We start from the raw sequence: 19,397 nt of genomic DNA, 5'->3' as shown, positions 1-19,397 counted from the left end.
AATTAACTGAAATACATTCAATACATTCCTCTTTTTCTGAAGACTGATATTTGTCAAATTCCCTACCATCACAGTGATTCTTCTTGATTTTCAGGTACTGCTGTGAGAGTTTTGCTAAATGTCATAGTAAACTACATTTCTAAGAGGCTACAAGTCTTGCAGGGTCATCAAGGTCCAGGAGTTCCTTACAAATTTTCAGCTCATTTTCTGGTGCCATTCTGTGTGTTAAGATTTTGTACTGTGAGAATAGATTTTAACATCTCCTATAAGAAAGAAATGTCTTCTCTGAAGTACATAGCATGTTATAAACCAACAATTTTATTAATAAGGAAAACCCAGAGTATACAAAATGTTAAAAAAAACATTATTCAAATATACTCGAAAAAGCAATTTGATAATTAAAACAGAAGGGGAAACTATATCAGTAAGAAAGTTATACAGGAGTAAAGTAAAACCACTTACACTATCAGTATTTATACTGATAGACAGTTGGTTACATAAGGACATCATCAAAATTCTTCCTATCTTGTTCATTATATTACTGCAGTGAATAGAAATATCAAAATTTTAGCTTTAACTGGCTTTAGTTAAAACTGTAAAACATTTTGATTTAAGCAAGACAGCAAAACAAAATGGCCCCTCTAGAATAATTATTAAATAGTTTGTCTAAATGTAAATGAGAAAGTGATGGATATACTTAATGAGAAATAAAAGGATTCCGGGATTATACTGTGGCCACACAAAATAGTTTGGATGCTATGTGCTCATGAATGACATAAATTCTGTTTGAACTCCAGATAAAGAAAATTGGGTTCCCTGTGAAATACAATTTGCAAAAGATGCCCAAAATCCAAACCTCACAGGTAATACGTTTGCTACTTTATTAGTTTTGTGGATGCTTATTTATCTAATAAAGTAAACAGACCTGGTTTTTATGTAAGAATGTTTCTGGTTATCTACACAGAAACAGAAAAGCTTTGGTATTTTTTTGGTAAGAGGAGGAAAGGTGTCTGTGTATCAAACAATTCCCACTGGAAGTGTGTAACCTCCTTCTGCGCTCTGGACCCTCAGCTATGAGCACTACCACCCTACAGTACGGTCTGAGTGGGAGGCTTTGCTGTGTCCTGGGGTCAGAGATACTGAAAGGAAGAAAGAGAAAGATTAATCTGATAAAGGCATTGCCATTTCTAATCGGACTGATGGGAAACTGTGGTAGGAAGTTAAAGAGGCAACACAGGGTGAATTACTGTAATGAACTACCTTAAAGCTGGAGCAATCAAATAGATAGCTCTCACATATAAAAATTACTGTGCCATCTTTATTCATCAACAGTTTTGCACAAGTGTCTCATGTTCAATCCCTTCCAGGAACAACTAAAGCACTCTGATACATTGGATCAGATTAAATCTTATCTGGGAAACTCAGCAGCTGGGGTGGCTGCTTCCCACTTTCCAGACTTAATTTTTCTTAATACAAATAAACTTTTTAAAGCTTCAAAACAACAAACTCCATAAAGTAATACCAGTAAAGCCCAGTGTCTGCTGTTGCAACCTGCTGGAATGGAGTTGGAAGGGCTTTTACTATGGTGTGTGGTAGCAGTAAAACTTTTTCAGATAGCCTGGCAGGCAAAAACCTAGAGAAGGGAAATTTGTGACTCCTAGTTTATAGAATCATAGGATGGCTGAGGTTGCAAGGGACCTTAAAGATCATCCAGTTCCAACCTCCACGCCATGAGCAGGCACACTTTCCACTAGACCAGGTTCAGAAAGTATTGATACAAGCAGACATTGAGGTTTTCTTCACATTTATAGGGGCCAGAAGAATCAAATGAAAAAAACTAGTAATAAAAAGCCTACCACTAAATAACAGATAAACAGATATATTTGATTCAAATATAGTCAAATGAAATGAAAAGCAAATATGGTATCATAGAAAACTCAGCATAAAACTCCTGTAAAAATTCACTCACATGATTTTAAGAATCAGCTTATAGTTTGATCTTTAGATATGCTGAGATCTTCCCATGATGCTGAATTCCTTGAGCCTTTTGAAGTGGACGGGCTCTGACGATACTCAATATTTTGCAGGACTGCTTGCTAATGGACAGAGGAAACAAGTATCAGTTTTGTGTCATCAAATGTGTTCTTCTGACCAAGCATCACACGATTATGTACTCACAGCATACGGGACTAGGAGTAAATGCACAGGTAGTGATAAAGGAAATTAAGTGGAAATAGAAAAACTGATCCAGTAATAAGGTATATATGTTTTCAGAACTCTTTTTTTTTTCAAGACTGAAATTCTTTCACCCACAGAAATGCTAACAGGATTTTAAATAGTATTTTATCTTCCATGTAGATGCCTATCCTGCACTTCTGAAGTCACAGATTGGTTAAGGATACCCAACAAGACTGAAGATGATGAACAACCCTGATGAACCAGATATGTTTATAGTTGTGAGAAAAAAAAGAGATATAAATTTCTAAACTTTTTTTCTTTTTTAGAGTTAACCTCACTTACAAATGTGTAATAAAGAAATGTGATTCCGAGTATTTTATTTGATGACTCTGGTTTTGTATCCTAAGTTGTTAATACTAAATAAAATATAGCAGAAATAATTTTCTTAAGATAAATTTTTTTAAAAAATAAATATTTTTGATAAATCTTGGAAGCCATATTGCCTAAATATCAAGCAAAATCACTTAACATTACTTCAGACACAGTACAAATCACAAAAGGTGTATTTTATGGGACATTCAGTCAACATGCTGCTGTATATTTGCTGAAATACATTTATTGACTACTTTTTATGTGTCTTATAGTTTGTAGTTTCCAGGACAACTATGCTATTTGCCCAGTGCTGGAGTAAGTTTTTCCAAACTTTTCAAAGAGAGCAATCGATGAAAACAGTGTTTCAAAGTCCTAGAGAGAAGAGAGACAAAAAAATGATGTTAGGCTTAAATGAGTTTGCCTTTTTTTTAAGGTATTTCAGAGTTCTAAATATTGTCTTCTAGTTACATTTCATTATGTAAGATAGAATGTAAATTATGCAAAACAGTGAATATTAAATATACATTTTTACATTATATGAATATTACCTTGAAGAGGAGCACAAGCATTGTTTTAATTGCAAGAAAATATGTATTTTAAACTCTCAGCCACTATAAGAACTGCAGAAATTTCCTGCTCTAGAAACTAGATTTTAGAGCCTTTGGCAAATCATGGTAAACAAAAGTTTATTCTCCTCCCTGGAAACCAGGCAGGTTAAGGAAAGCACAACAGCCCTGCTATATTTTAACTTTTCTACCTTGCTTAACTTTGAAATATGGATACTAAACCAGCTCCATAAGAAATGGTAAAAAAAAATTAATATATATTACGTAAATATCAGTGGCAACAAATTGATTAGGAGAAGCAGGGTGATCCCTGAACATGTGTTTTTCCCAGGAAAAGTTCTTACTTATTACATTTAATTTTTTAAATGCAAATGCTTAAAAATCTAAATTGAATAAGGGAAACACAAATGAAACTATGCCTTAAGAGTACAATGTCAATTCAGCCAACAAACGAGAAAGTAAAACAAACTAAGTGTTGTAAACTATATTTTATTTGTCTACTTACTAATAAATACTCCTGGTAAATTATTAGCAAGTCCATGGTATTTAGGATCAAGGTATTACAGTCCTAATAAAATTATTTTCTCTGAACCTGAAATACTGAGGATAGTATAACAATAGAAAACACTTGGTTTACATTAAAATGATTTTTACTTTTAGAAAGTAACATGCCACAGATTAACTCTCAGCTTTTTAGGATTTGATGGTTCATTTTTAAGAATTCTCTCTGAATACTTTGTACTGTTTTCTATTGACAACAAGTAGCTCTGCAGAAGTGGATGAAATTGAAACATCTTCATGGGATGTCTGAGGCCATGAGTGAATGAAAGTGAAGTTTTATCTTTTCAACTCATTTCCCAATTTGAAAGGCTTCATTTTCTCTTAAAAAGAGAATAAATTTTTTTTTTTTTTTTTTTTTAATGACATGAAACAGAATTATCACTCCCTGGACAATTTGGATTTAGCTGCTTCACAAACAACAGTTCAGCTGCATCTCTACAAACAGAGCACCTCTGAATTCTAGTAAACATCATGCAAACACTGACTGGTCCCACCTGCATTTCATCTGCATTGCACGTTGCCAAAATGGAACCATATCATTTCTTACATCTCATAATTAAATTTGTTAACTATGATTCCTCCAAAATTCTGGTGCATAAATCTTAAAATAGCAAGGCAGATATACACTCAAAATTAAATAATCTGTGTGTGGTGTGAAAGTGAGTACTATTCCATTCTTAAATGATTCACAAGATTTACTTTTTAATCTTTCTCTATGCCTTTGACTGGCCAATTTCTTATTCAACAGAAACAGCCTACTTGCTTATTTTCATATTAAACTTTAAGCATGGCACAATATTCTAATTTTCAGTGTCTGTTCAGCATCACAAGCACCTTCTTACTGCAGGAAAAGTTGTCCATATAATTATTATAATAAATATTATAGTATCTCCAACACAACTGCAAATGGTTTTCTTCTAAAGTGAAGCTAGTTATATTTAATTCAGTAAATTAACCAGACTAATTCTGTTCATGGGAATGGAAAAATCAACAAACCAGCTTTAGTTGCTGAGAAAGCAAGCAGATAATCCGGCAATAATTTAGGATTAAGCAGTAATTCAGAGCAGAACACGATATCCATTATTTTTAACATAGGAAGTCTCTTATTAATTAACGCGCAGGACAGTTACGTAGAGCTTAACAAATCGTGAACAGTTTAACAAGTGGTGAATGTTGGGTGAGACAGGGAAACCAGTGAAACCTGTGCACCCCCCATATCAGGATAAAATCAGGAATGGGAAGGCTGAGCATTATAGAGATCTTCATTTGCTGGAGCAGACGGCTTTTGCTATTAGGATTCCTGGCCAAACAAAAACAATTGGCTGCCAAAATTACCTCCTTGGGACGATTTAGGAGCCTTTGAAGTGAACAGTGTTTTTGAGCTGGAACTAAGCCCAGGTCCAGCTTCAAACTCAAATCAAAATGACAAAGAGGAAATTTTCTGTGCCACACGCCCCCGCAGTGTAAGATTACTTTGGTTTGGCAGCTGTACTGTTTATCTTGTTATTTAAAACTATTCCACTAGATGCTCACAACTGAGCATTTAAACAACTGGCTTTGATTATGACGACAGCAGTTATGTTTGACCACATTTAGGAAACATTACAGAGTCTGATGGATAAATAAAAGCATGCTGACTTTAGAGTTACATTAATCAAAGAAGTTAAGAATGTATACTAGATAAATGTTATGCTAGAATTAATATAAAATATAAATATGTTTTTAGGAAAAAGATCTTGTTTCTGTTGTTTCTGTATTTGAAGATAAAGATTTTAACCAGATTTCGACAGAGAGATAAAGTAAGGCCTGAAAACACCACCTGGCCTTGCAAGATCTACCTCACAGAACTGAAGAGAGTCTGTGTTACTGTACCATTGTAGCAGCATAAAGGGAAAGGAATTGGAAGCCAGGTTCTCACGTCCATCTAATGTGATGGTGAAACGACAACTCAAAACATGCAGGGAAGCCCAGCAATGCACTGCTCATTGATTCTGATAGGAATCATATTGAATTTAAGCTATTTGCTACATGGCATAGAAGTTATGAAGTTATGTAAATAATCCTTTTGAAGAACATAGGTTGTGAGTGGAGAAAAACTGGCTTCTTCAAAATTAGTTTCACCATCAGTTCCTCACTGTTGGTAGCTGGAATGAATAGGCTTACCAGTATGAATTCACACATATTGGTGAGCTTGACCCTATAGTTTTGCACTCTCAGGATCACGGGAGCACGGAGCTGAGCTTTACGGAATTTTTCCACAATGCATTCTTAAATCATGTCATATAATTCTCAGCATCGGAGACCTGTAATTCTCAGTACTGCAACCTACTTTTAAATTCCCAAACAAAGTTGTTTGTAATGCTTCCTTTTTAAACTTGTCCAGCTTTGACTCCTTTCACTCTTGTAAATTTTAAGTGACTCAAGTTCAACTGACAGAGCTTAACAAAACCTATGGACCCTTTCAATACATTTGACTACTTGAGCTTGTGAGCTCATCAGCTCGAAACAATGGAGTCAAAAAAGGTGGCATAAAGCCACCAAAGATTTGTCTCAATCAGCACTCTGATGTCATAATGAGACTTGCCAAATGGTTACATAGTCTATATTTGGAATGTTATTAAAGCAAATTCCTAAGACATTTTTCATCTGACTATGCAGACTTACATAAATACAGATCACGTACAAACGCTGGCAAATGAACAAGACCTTGTAGACCTTCATATTGGTTTGGAGGCCTTTGAAAATGCCTTCTGTGATATTCTAGAAACAAATTTGTACTAACAGTGTTTCTCTCCAAGCAATTTTGAGAGTACTCTACAATATCCTGTAATATAAAAATGTAGTTCAAAATGAGATAGGAATTACAATTGAGTATCTTCTTGGAAATGTAATGAAGTAGAAAGTCAGCTGCCTCAGACCAAAGCAAGAATAGACAAACAGCAGTAGCATATCTACTCACAGATTGTAAGGCAGAGAGCACTATTATTACCATTTATCCTCAGCTTCTGCACACACACTTCAGGTAATTTCATATATCAAATCTCTGAAGTCCATAATAATTATGAAGCTGTTATGCATGTGATAAACTTGGAACAATAAGCATACAATAAACTCACATTATCTGATTTATAGTATAGCATAGTCTTTTCTTTCTCTGTAATGACAAAATTTGGGTTTGCTGAATAAGCAGGGATTTGGTTGCATAAATGGAGGTTAAAGATGTGTTAGGTTGTGCGAATATAGATTTCCTTCATAGGTGAGTAGAAGCAACATGTGCAGAAGTGTCAAATATAGATTGTATAATGAAAAATATTCTCTGTAATGTAAAGCATTCCATCAATAGCAGATATTCAGAGCAGATATTCAGAGTCCTTTTCTGAGTCTATCTAAAAATACTAAAGACAATGTATAAATGCATTATGGCAACCATGGCACCATGTGCTGTGAGAAAGGTCAACAATCCATGAAAAGTTTGGACCTCAGAAAAATTCTTTTGTAGTGCTGGAATTGTATCTGTTGCTCCTGTAGTGAATTAGGTCTCTTCTGTTCTTCTCTATATAAAACACCCATTCTAAACATAAATTCTGTTAAGAATTAATGGCAGAAGAAATAACTGAAAAATGAGCACAGCTGCTGGAATCATAATTCTATCTTCATGCTACTGAGTAGTAAAACCAGGAAACAATACTCTGAAACCAATACCCCACAGGTGGACACCAAGACTTTAGAGGATGCAGTGGGAAATTCTGCACATATGTCCCTGCAGCAGGTACGTTCTTAGTGTAGGGTAAGCCACTGAGCAATCTAGCTTTCCCACAAAGCCAGGAAACATCCCACATGCACAACTCCTTTGGAAACCAGGCAGTACTGCCAAGTGTCACTGTAGAGCTATACTCCACAACCTCACCTGTTTAACACTAAGTGGTCATATTTAAGTGTTTCCTATGATCCTAATGCTTGTAATAGTGAAATTAGAGTCTTAAATTGAGCTGTCATAGTAAGCCTCCTGACCTTTTAATAGCCACAGAAGTCTCTAACAAGGAAGCAAACCAGAAACAGCAAGCTTTTAGACAAGTAAAATGTTGATCCAGCTAACTTTTATTCTCAGCAAATTTATCAATACTGGTTAACAATACTTCCAACTAGTACAGGGCCTTCTGACATGACAAAATGAGTGTAACAACCCATTCTGTCAATACAACACAAATGTCATTTCAAGTGCTCAAAACCCACTAAGCTACCCTAAAAAAGATTGATTTATCTGCTCCAGTGTTTCTTTGGGGAAAACTTTTCTCACAACTGAAACCAATTAGTGGGCCTGGCACTTGTAGTGCAAAATGTAGGTCAGCATCAAGTAATAAAAAAGTATTGACTTTTCTCTGTCTGTAAGCAGCATGAAAGGGGTGCCATGGCCTTGTCGTATATGAAAAGAGCTCCATTAATTTCACTTATTTCAACCAGGGCTGTCAAATACTAATGCTTCTATTGCACTTTTCACGCAAAGTACATTGACACCAATCCTGGCCCCAGTGTAACAAGTTTACAATATTTCAGTCAGTGAAAGGGGTACTATAATTTTTAATTCCCTTTTGTACATTTAGTCTCTTTAAGCAGCACTGCTCATAAGACTTACTAAGAGATATGAGCTGGGACATTAATAGTGGCTTCACACTTCTTCCCATGGGCAACAGAACCTATTTCTTGGGCACAGCTTCAACAGCTAATTAGCCATAAAGTTCAGGACACAGTTGTTTGGCATAACTCTGTTTTTGTGGCTGGTGGGCACAGACTGCCAATTTTACTTTCTGCTGTGGAGAAAAAAACCAAAACCTAGGAAGAGGTCTTCCATGACTTAAGGCTATAAAATTGAAAAGCTAATGTGTAAACCAATTGGGTCAACCAGCCCATAAGAGATAATAACAAAAGCCTGGATCATGCCTCAGGGACTGGATCTCATTGTGTCAGCACAGAAGTATTGACTTCCAGGGAAAAGCATGCTTAATCAGAGTTCCCTGCCCCACAGCTGACAAGGGACCACTGCTGTGATGAAGGGGGTAGAATTGCACCTTTCTCTATTCAGCTGACCAGCACAATGCAGAGGAGGAGAAGGAACCAACATGTACCTCCTCCTTCAACTGTCTACTACTGCTACCCATTTGAAAACCTCTACATTTTGTTCTTTCTGGTAGGAGCAATAAAGTTTTCATGGAAGCACAGGATATTTTAGTAGCTTCTCCATATTGTGGATAGACACAGCAGAGGTCAAAACATTATGATTCTGTTTCCCTCTATTCTCTGCAATTTGCCTTCTAAACTGACTTTTCTTTTTTTCAAGTGAATTTTATGGTTCTTGTTGACAAGCTTGAGGACTCTGAGTGTGATGTCTAACTCATTCCCCAATTACCTCCTGCAAATGCAAACATCACCACCAACAATAAAACTCTTTGATTTAAAAAGACTGGGTGACTATGGTAGAAGGCAATTTTCTACTTGCTTTAATGACTTTGTAAGTCTTACCCTTTGAATCAACTTGCTATTAGATCTTAAAATAAAATTATATTGTACAGCCATCATAAAAGACAACTTTATAACCTTCTGTGTTACGCATACATCAGGCAAGTTTCTTTCTATTTGTTAGTTTTAGTCTTTTATTGACATTATGATAATGTGTTGTAGAAAAGAATCAGGAAATTATGTTCACAGTAGGAAATTTAACAACACTATTTTAATATCCTATCTTCCAAACAGAAAGAGAAAACATTAATTGTTACTTAATTTATGTAACAAACATTTCATTATTTTTACACTTAATTTTTCATGGATATTTATAGCTATCACTGACTCTTACATGTTTTATCTTTTATGAATTAAAAATGAGGAAACCAAACTCAAACAGAGCTTGCTAGAAGTTACGAAAGATTTCTAATGATGGCTTATGAGTTTGAAAAAGCACTGACTTGATAATCACATAGTTTTAGATATTTTCTGTGTGATGTGTCAAGTATGAGCAGCACAGCGATGTGTGCTCCCCTGGGACAGCCTAACATGGAAATTATAACTCCATTCCTCCCTTTCTGTAGTATTTGGAGAAGTGTTCTGCTACTAATCTGTGCTCACTGAAGTTTCCTTTCATAGCTCAGCAGCTAAATTGTGCTAATTTGTGTTTTGGAGATAGTTGGAGACAACTGACAAAAATCAAGTTCTAAAACCGCTTGTCATCACCTGTGCAAGGTAGGAGAGGATGTGTTCTAGGCTTGAAAAGAGCCTATTTTAGCTCCTGCATGGTTAGTAGCAGTTTGGACAAAGGAACAAAAGTGTATCCCGTTTCATAGCTGCACAAATGAAGCTATGACATGACAGAAAATAATGTTGCTCTTCAGAATGCAATAGTTTGAGCCATTGTACAAGGAAAGCACAACTATTCCTAAACTAGTAAGATATTCTGTGATTGCTGTGTTCATTAAGGATTACAAATGTGTCAACCCTTACTGTCCTTTCTCACAAGCAAAGGCAAATTATCTCTGGGCTTTGATGGAAGTTTTGTGCAAGGAAGGACAAAGGGAAAAAAAAGGGCAAGGATTTGGTCCAGTAAATTACTTTTTCCTGTAAGTGTTGCCTCTGTAAAATTAACTTGGGATCTGAAACTAGGCTATCCTTTTTGTCATGTGTAATATAACCAGCAATGAAGATTTGTGGTCCAAATTTGCATTTGTTACATTTACTTAGTACCCTGCAGTCATTGTTGTTGCCCAAGGGGAAGGAAGGGTGGAATTCCCAGCTGTAACCTCTACATTCATTTATTCCATTTATTAATGATCTGCAAGCCAGGCACTGTCTGGTCCTTCCTCTCAAACATGGACTAGCTTTGCAATGCTTTAGGAAGAAATACATTCTCCCTTATAAATAACTGTTCAGTTAATTAATTTCTTTATGTGTGTAAAGCTCATCTACTGAAGAAGAAAAAGTCACCCTGATGTAGACACTTTTCAGGTACTTTTAGACCTGTTCAGAGTTGGTATCAGTATTACAAGTATAGTTTGCCACACAAAGTTACAGTGCATGCTGTACCATACTTTAGGCAATGTTATGAAACATCACCCAAATTCTATTCTGAATGTCTGTATATGAACCAAAATTGCCAAAGATAATACTCTATTTTTTCAACTATGTAGCCTTTTTTTTACAAGTAAATTAAATTAAGAAACCAATGTGAATTTCTCCGCAAGCTATTTCATACTTGGATACCCTTGAACTTTACTGAATCTGGGCTAAAAAACAAATGTGCAGTTGAAATAGTTCAGTAAGTATTCAGAATCCCAAGAGATGTTTATTTGCTATTGTCATGCAAATGCCTACCTCTTAGAGTGTATTTTAACCAAATATTTTTGAAGAGGGGAGTAGGAGTTCATCTTAATCTATTTAAGATGTATAAATAACATTGTCAAGAATGAAAACACTCTAATGAGAAATATACAACCCTTTAAAGAAGTTATTAAATCTGAGGTGGAACTATGCCTAACACTGCATTCCTGTGTACAGAAAAACACAGACTTAAAAAGCATCTGATGAAAAAAATAAAGGACATATTTTTACCACAGTGCTTGTATTTTTAAACCAACTTCTTGTCCCGCCCATCACACACACTCTGCTAGCAACAGGACTTGCATGAGAAACTACTGCACTTAGGGATAAACATCCTGACTTATGCCATTTGTAAGCTGCCCCTTCATTGTCTAATCTGTTCAACTACCACATTCTCTTTCCAGCTGAAAATAAGCCAGTGCCAAGTGCTCACTGCCAAGACAAGCTCAGAACCACTTTTAACCTGCAAGACTAAAGCCAGAAAATGTTTAACCTGCCAAGATCAAGTTGCAAGTCTCTCTAAGTTGCCAAAATCTTGCCACCAGGAGTCAAGGAGGAAAAAATCGGAGTTTAAATCCTCAAGTGAAAATATTTTTTATCTTATTTGGCTTCTGATATGCAGCAAAACCAGTACTCCAGTTAGATATCATCTGGTTTCACATGGTTCTGGATGACACTTTCTAACCTGGTTGCTTTTTGTGATGAAATGACTAGATACATAGATCAAAGGAGAACTGTGGATGCTGCTGTCTGGCTGAGCTTTAACAAGGCTTTCAACACAATCTCCCAGAGAATCCTTTCAACCAAGTTGGTAAATTATAGTCTAGATGTGCAGACTAATAGATGTAATAGCTGCCTGGAGTCTCAGGTTCAAAAGGTAGCAATGAATGGCTTCTCGTCTAACTGGAACCTGGGTACCAACATATTTCCTCACGGGCTGTCTTGGGGCCTATCTTAATATCTTCCTTAGAGACCTGGAGGTGGAGATGGAAGGCACTCTGCTCAGGTTCCTGGAGAACACCAAAGTAATGGGTACCATGGAGACACTCAGGGGCTATCACTCAGAGTGATGCAGACAGGCTGGAGGAATGGCAAAGATTTGCCCCAGAAGCAAAGCAGGCTGGAGACTGACGGGCTGGGCAGCAGCTCTGCAGAGGAGGACCTGGTGGTCCTTGTGGGCAGCTGGCTAAACATGAGTCAGCAATGTGCCCTGGCACTGATGAAAGCTAAAGAGAAAACCAGCTTTCCTCTGCCAGAAATATATGCTACCTTCAGAAGAGACAAAAATGATCAAACAGGAATATTTTCTAATTTTGCAGGCAGCTTACTTTGCAGATGGGGCTAACACTAGAGAAACTACTCATCTCCCATTCAGTGTTTACAAGTGTTCTCAATTATCAATAAAAAAGGAACAAAAGCTTTTAGACTAATACCTATTGCTATTTTTTCTGTCTTTACGCATACATGATAACATATCTTCTTTATATGTCATGTTTTCAATGGCACTTTTTCTTCTGTGTAAGTCTGCCAGTTCTTCGATACAGTTCAGGAATAGCTTCAGCTACAGTGATTACTCACTCAGGTGCCACAGATTTGTTTTGGCATTGGCACAAAGTCAGTTCTGACAAACCTGCTGATTAGAAGCTTTGGGGAAAAGAACAGCTGGTATTTATAGCCAAACATTGTTTCAGATTCAACACTGTTCAGAAAAATTATATGGAATACATGTACTAGCACAAATTTTAAAAATAGATTGCTGACTAATTCAAAAACTAAAGCCATGCTGCATTGGTTCTGATATGAATACATGTTATGTATATACTAAATGCAACAACTTGGGCTGCAATATTCTATGGTAGTCCATAAGCAAAAGTTTATTTCATTTTTCAGTTGGACAACTTCTGAACTAAATTCAACACTCTGTTGGCCACATTGAGGAAAGAATTTAGCCTGAGACTTTAACATCTACACCTTTAATGTCTATACAGAACTTTCAATGTATAGCTGAGTATGATTATATCTTATAAATGAAGAGGAACTGGGAATTTTTACAATGTTTTATATGCTAATTTATTCATTGACAGTGTAGTAGCAATACAAGTTATACTGTAAAGTTTCCCATACTTCTCTGAGGACTTCAGATTTGAACTGAAGTGTGGAAATTCTTTAAATAGCAACACATTTTGTTCTTCCTTTTGCCAAAGGCTTGGGCATCTGCAAAAACTACAAATCATGTCAAACTCTTTGAGTGATATATGGAAGACCACAATCCACTAGGAAATAAACTAAGACGAAGTCATTCATTTCATTTAGGTCTTTCAGTGGGATTTAAACCATCCAGCCCACAAACCATGTCTCATGAGATTGCAGTGTACATCCAGCCCACAGTAATAATGATTACTATACATATATGTGTATATGCTTTATTGCTACCTTTAGCTGGATTAAAAACAATATATCAAATTTTATATTTCTGCTTCTTTTATTAGCTTTCTAGCACTTGATCAGCTGATAGAGGCAATAATGAAATGTTTTTTTATAAACTGGAGTTTGTAAGTCCTGTCCTGAGAATGTAATATTTCAAAAAATAGCCTAAGCTTTGGGGAAAAAACCAATTACAGAAACAGCATTAAAAATGCCAAGCACTGGGCAGAAGCAATTCTGGATCAGTTTAAAAAAGTGATTGATGAAACTCTAATCTGAGCTGAAGGAACAGTTTCACGACAAGCTGTGACCATTCCACACACTTCATTAGCTGCCATAATTAGCCTGGTGTTTCAATTTGTTAGAACTGGTGGGGACAATTTTACTCAGAATGCAAACATCAAAAAACAGGGTGCCTCAGACTTCAGAAGAGGCTGATGAGAAGCTTTTCTAGTCTCTGTTAACTAAAAGATTAATTACAGCTGATGGGAGGCTGTACTCTGATTGTCACTCTGTCTATGTGCATTACTTTTAGCATTAGAAGAAAGACATGGTTGACACTACACTGCTCAATCAAGCAGCTTTGCATTAGTGTACAAAGTCTGTTAATGTGCAATGTTTTATTGTTTCTCTTTTTCCTTTCCCCCCCCCTGCGTTTGAGACTCTCATACCTAACAAGTTATTCTTTAAAAGAGCAGGGTGTTTGGTTGGCAATGATAAGCACTTACCACATATGCTGCCATTCCTTCATATGACTACAGGTGAGAAATCCTGACATGTCTCAAAGCTACAAGCCAGGAATGTTATTAGTTCCTATTATTGCAGTCAAAATGTAAATTCCTTCTCAAATAGTCTCGTTATGAGAAACAAAACCAATAGAGTTGTGAAAATGGTACTGTGTGCTTCAGTCTTTATACCCTATCCCCTCTACCTGAGGTGTGGTTACCACTATACATTAACTCATCAAAGCTTGTAAAGTTATTTATATGGAAGTGAAGTCTGAATTTGAAGTGCAAAGGTTAGTCCTGAATAATTCCATACCTTTTATTCTAGAACATTAACACATGGCAATACAGCTACTCATAAAAACACTCCTTATGTGGATATGCCTTTCAGTTTCTCTAAAGTATTATGCTGAGATCAACAAAAACTGTAAGAGAAGAAATAATATAGTATATCATGGTGGAACATCCTTTTATCCTGAGTTTGTAAAGGGCATGTTGAGACCAGCTCTTCATTGCATTAAATGAATAAACAGTGTACTGTATTCCAAAGTGAATATCATAACGTGATTTAAAATGGGTCAAATGAGTTCAGAATTGATTCATAATATAAATTTTAAAGAAAGAAGTAGTAGAAACTTATGTCAAACCATTAAGACAACAAGCAGTCTGTACTACTTTCCATGTCTCATTCACTCCAACATAACTGCACAAAGCTTTTACTGAGGTTTTTCCTATTCAAGGAATGTAAGTTTCTCTGAAATTAATTTTTCTGCAATGAAGCTCTGAGAATAATGTACATTTGCTCTCTGGAGAGAGCATCAAAACAAACAAAAAACCCCCCAAACTTACAGCCTTTCTTTCAACTTGGGCTCATACCTGGCATAATATCTTAAAATTCTTCCAGAACACCTATAGGTATTATTAGCATTTAAATTATAAAACTATACAATCATAATGAGTCAGTGTAACAAAATCTCTATCTCAGACATCATTTCAAGATACAAGTCTGTAGTTCTAAGTGTATCTGTTGCAAGAAAGTCATCAAAATATGTGTCTCTGATCTTAGACCTCAATTTTGCAAACTCACCAGCAATGCACATTTAAAGACGAGATTAAAAAAGTCTATTTTTCTGAGAAAATAGGTAACACCATTTTTCCTAGAACATTCTGTCTGAATGGCATGTATTTACATATTGCTGATATTCATTACGGGCCAGATCCTTACCTGATGCCAATTAGCCTAACTCCATGGATACATCTCAAGTATGCTAGGGCTCAGGACCAGCTCTCAAACCTGCAGGTTTCAACAGTTGTATGGCCCATGTAATTCTCAGAGGATTGTGAAAAGCTTTCGGTTACTTTGATTTCAACTCTATTTAACAAGCACAAACAAGGTCTTGGTGAGTATTATCAAATAGTAAGTAGCTTGCTTTTGCAGATAAGTTCCATAAAGAATTTCAAGTGACTTCGAAATATAGCCTTTTTAATTCAATATTGTGGCAAATTGAATTGAGTTGAAATACATTATGTTTGACATACATATAAAAAATTCTACTTAATTCCAAGAATACTGAATAGCCCATCCAAAACTGACTAGGCAAGGCCAGGGATTTCCTGGTTTAGTGTATGGATTTTGAATTCCAACAAAGAAAATCATATCAAAATAGTCAATGCCTAAAACTAACATAAACAAAATAAATTAGGTGTAACTCCAGTATCTACTGTTTCTAGATTAACTGATTTTTTTTTCCAATTTAAAACTGTGCCACAAGTTACTGTAATGTACTCTAAGCATGTACTGAAGAAATTGGGCAAGATACTCTATTTTGAAAGTGTTTCTGATTAAATAAGATGCTTTAAAATGTTTAAGCAATGTGTACAATGGGCATTATTTAGAAAGCTTAAACACATATACATCTCCCTCAGAGAAATATTGGTTAAAGTTAACTCTTTCTAAAAAAGCAAGGTTTTCTTCTATACCACTAAGATGCAAGTTATTAAATGAGGAAGATAGGCAAAGCAAGACATTTATCATCCAGCAGACAAATGACACAGGATTGCTAGTTAGACAGTATAATAAGTGCCATCTAATTTTCTCTTTCGAATCAATTTATTCTTCAAAGCCTTGGATCATCATCAAGGGACTGCATTTTCCCGCTGAGAAATTACAGACCTGAAAATCAGGTTTTATAAAATATTCAACTAGTTGTCCACAAACCCTTACAAATAACCACTAGAATGGATTTGATTTGAGTAGTGGTGACAGTATTTCTTCTTATGCAAATAATTGAATAGTTTGACTCTTCTCAGACATTACTTTCTAGCATTCCTTCAAAATCAGACCCTGTAACTCATCACTAACCTCCACTAGAAAGTTTTTTCAGCCTTCCAGTTATCCACAGATTCTTTTCTCCACTTAGATAAACAGTAGCCAAGGATACATTTTGCATGTTTTTTAATTTGCTTCATGGTGTTTACCCTCTTTCTACAACTAAGAAAATAATTTGAAATCTCACTTATGTTTAATAATCCTCAATAATCGTATATCAAGCATAGCATTTTTCCAAGGCAACTCAACAGTGGTGATCTTAAGGATTTCTCAAAGGAAACAATATACAGCTCAAGAACCTTTCCAGTGGGAGCACTGAAAGCGATCTTCATAACAAAGTGTATTGCTGTAATTAAGACACAGTCATAAAGAACCTGGAAAGATCATTAAAAATTGTCAATAGTTGGAATTGTCATTTGCTTTCCTGGAAGACTGAATGGGTGCATCTTATAATAAGAGATATTTCATTCTAGTCCTGTGAATGAGAGGTAATGTTTGGTGTTCCCATTTTTTGGACATGGCACACTCCTGCTTTCCTTAATACCTTTCCTTCGCTACAGTACATTATGACATTTACTGAAAAATAGAGAAAGAGATCAGAAGTAGAAGTTGCAAAAGTGACTTAAAGATACTTTTTGTTACCCAGTTTCAGAGACCACCTGCTTATTAAGTTGTTCTGTGATATTAAATTGGGCAACATTGCTCTTTTTCTGTGCTGTCTAACCAGGTAGCCAAACACCTGAGCTCAAGGAGCTCATAGCTCTGAAGAGTAATGCTGCTGTGGGAATCACCCTGTGTGGAGGCAGGGAATCACTCTGGTTGATTTTCATGTGAAGATGCAGCAGCATTCTGATTCCAACTGGTTCTTCTGAGAGCAGAAAATATGTGTTGCAGGGTACAAAAGACAGAGTTTTTGTGAATAGTACAGGATGTATTGTTGTAGGAGCAGATCCTTGGATTTAAATGATTTGGTTTGATGCAGGACTCAGGATAGCAAAAAAAGTGAGAGAAAGCAGTGCTTTGTTGGAAGCAGATAGTTGATAACTCAAACTAAGGGTCCATTTGAAGCATCTGAGTAGATACATCAAGTCATGCCAGCAGTAATAACCATACAGGAGCCACGTCATTGGCCGGGGATCGCTGGACTGCATCCCACTTTGGCAACAGCCCTTATTATCCCTGACATGGCTCATGAGGAAACCGGTGCTGGAACAAGCAAACCCTTGCAGCTCGTCTAATAATTCCCTTCTGGCTGCCACATTGTGTAAGCTCTGCATTGCCTGCGAGAACACACTGACTTTGGATTGGGGAACTAGGAATCTGATATTCAAAATATGTGCTAGCTCTTCTCATGCACATTAGTAACTTCTGTCACAAAGCACACTGGTAAATATGGCCTTTAAAGTTTTAAAAGGTAATAAAGCTGACAGTTCAGATGCACGTTCATTAGCCAGTATTACACTGTACTAAAAAATGTTCTTGGATAATCTTTTTTCCTAATTAAAATGAAAACAATCAAATTGTTTAACAAAAATGAAGTCACAGTCTGAGCACGAAAAAAATTAAAGCTTCACACAGATTATACCTATTCTAAAGTCAAATCACTAGAACGTTACAAAAATGGAGTTGGGGTGGAATTTAAGTAAATTTCAGTATAGTAAGGGATGGGAAAGCACAAATAGTGTATCAAAAATTCTGCCTCATAATGACATCATCCACTAGCCATGACTGTTGTATGTGGTGGCCCTACAAGAGATAAAACTAATTTTCAAACAGAAAAAATCACTTTCCCTCTCTACAAGAATTTTTTCCAGCATCTGTTTTCTCTATTAACCCAGATTGAAAATCTGTCAGTTCTTGGACAAAGAGCCAAATTTATGCCTGGTGTAAAGCAATGAAACTATATATTTTTCATTATACTTATAATGTAACATTCTTTATATAAACTCTGGCTTGAAATATACACTCATATTTGTGTTTATCTGTTATATGTGTCATGATTTAATTAACTACTTCTGCAACTTCGTGCAATCGCAGTTGAAGGCAATCACTGCTCAACAAAATCTACTGAAGCTGTTAATTGTGCCTTTATCTACACTGGCTGAATCTGAGCCTGTAATTCTCTGCCTCTGGTGACAAAGATGGAAGTGATATAATTTATAGATGGAACAACTATTGCCTGCTCTAATGGCTACACAGTACAGTGTGAAAATGCCAGCAGGGTTGACCACAGCCCTATTTCTACTGCTCCACCAAAAGTAGAATTGTGTTGGTGGTGAATCAGAAGGGCTATTTTTCTTAGCCCAGGCAAGGCCATGATAATCATAATTATTTGATGTTGATATTTGATTAACACTGGCAGTACTCTATAAGTGATTTCCACTAGACAACATCTAATTATTTAATTATTTCCCATTATTAATGGAATGAAACAACTCAAAACAAACAGCTAGAATGACTGTTTTGCAGGAAGCTCATGAACATCAATTCATACATGTAGAAATCTTACTAAAATTATATCAAGCTGGCCCGTTGAACTTGAAAGGCATATTTTATCTCAATCAATGCATAAAAGTAAAATTATCTATAACTAAGGCATGTTTCTCTGCTGTACAGTTCAGCTGTAATGATCCCCACACAGTGCACTTGCACATCAATTATGATAATCATAATCACGGTCGTTAAGCTGAATGTTCATTATTATCAGGATGCTGGTGACAGCAGATTCAATCATCGGGTGCAATGGGCAGGCAGTCACAGTCCCACCCAAGTTTCTGCAGACAGCGTTGTGCCACATTAAACCTACGATGTGTTCCACATCCCACTCCATTCCAAAAGCTGTAGACGGTAAAGGTCAACTTTATGTTCTGTGCAATATGC

General features: G+C 36.1%; 1 protein-coding gene across 1 annotated transcript in view; it reads right to left on the bottom strand.

The window, feature by feature from the left end:
* Positions 1–341: 341 nt before the first annotated feature.
* Positions 342–19,397, bottom strand: part of SPATA17 (spermatogenesis associated 17) — an 88,182-nt gene continuing 69,126 nt past the window's right edge. The window contains exon 10 of the mRNA XM_048299843.1: positions 342–2,922. Within this exon, the coding sequence (XP_048155800.1) occupies positions 2,842–2,922 (81 nt within the window). The 3' untranslated portion in view covers positions 342–2,841. The remainder of the gene's footprint in view (positions 2,923–19,397) is intronic.

This window comes from Corvus hawaiiensis, chromosome 3, assembly GCF_020740725.1.
Source record: "Corvus hawaiiensis isolate bCorHaw1 chromosome 3, bCorHaw1.pri.cur, whole genome shotgun sequence".
In the NCBI taxonomy this organism is placed as follows: Eukaryota; Metazoa; Chordata; class Aves; order Passeriformes; family Corvidae; genus Corvus; species Corvus hawaiiensis.
This window is presented reverse-complemented; position numbering and strand designations above follow the sequence as displayed.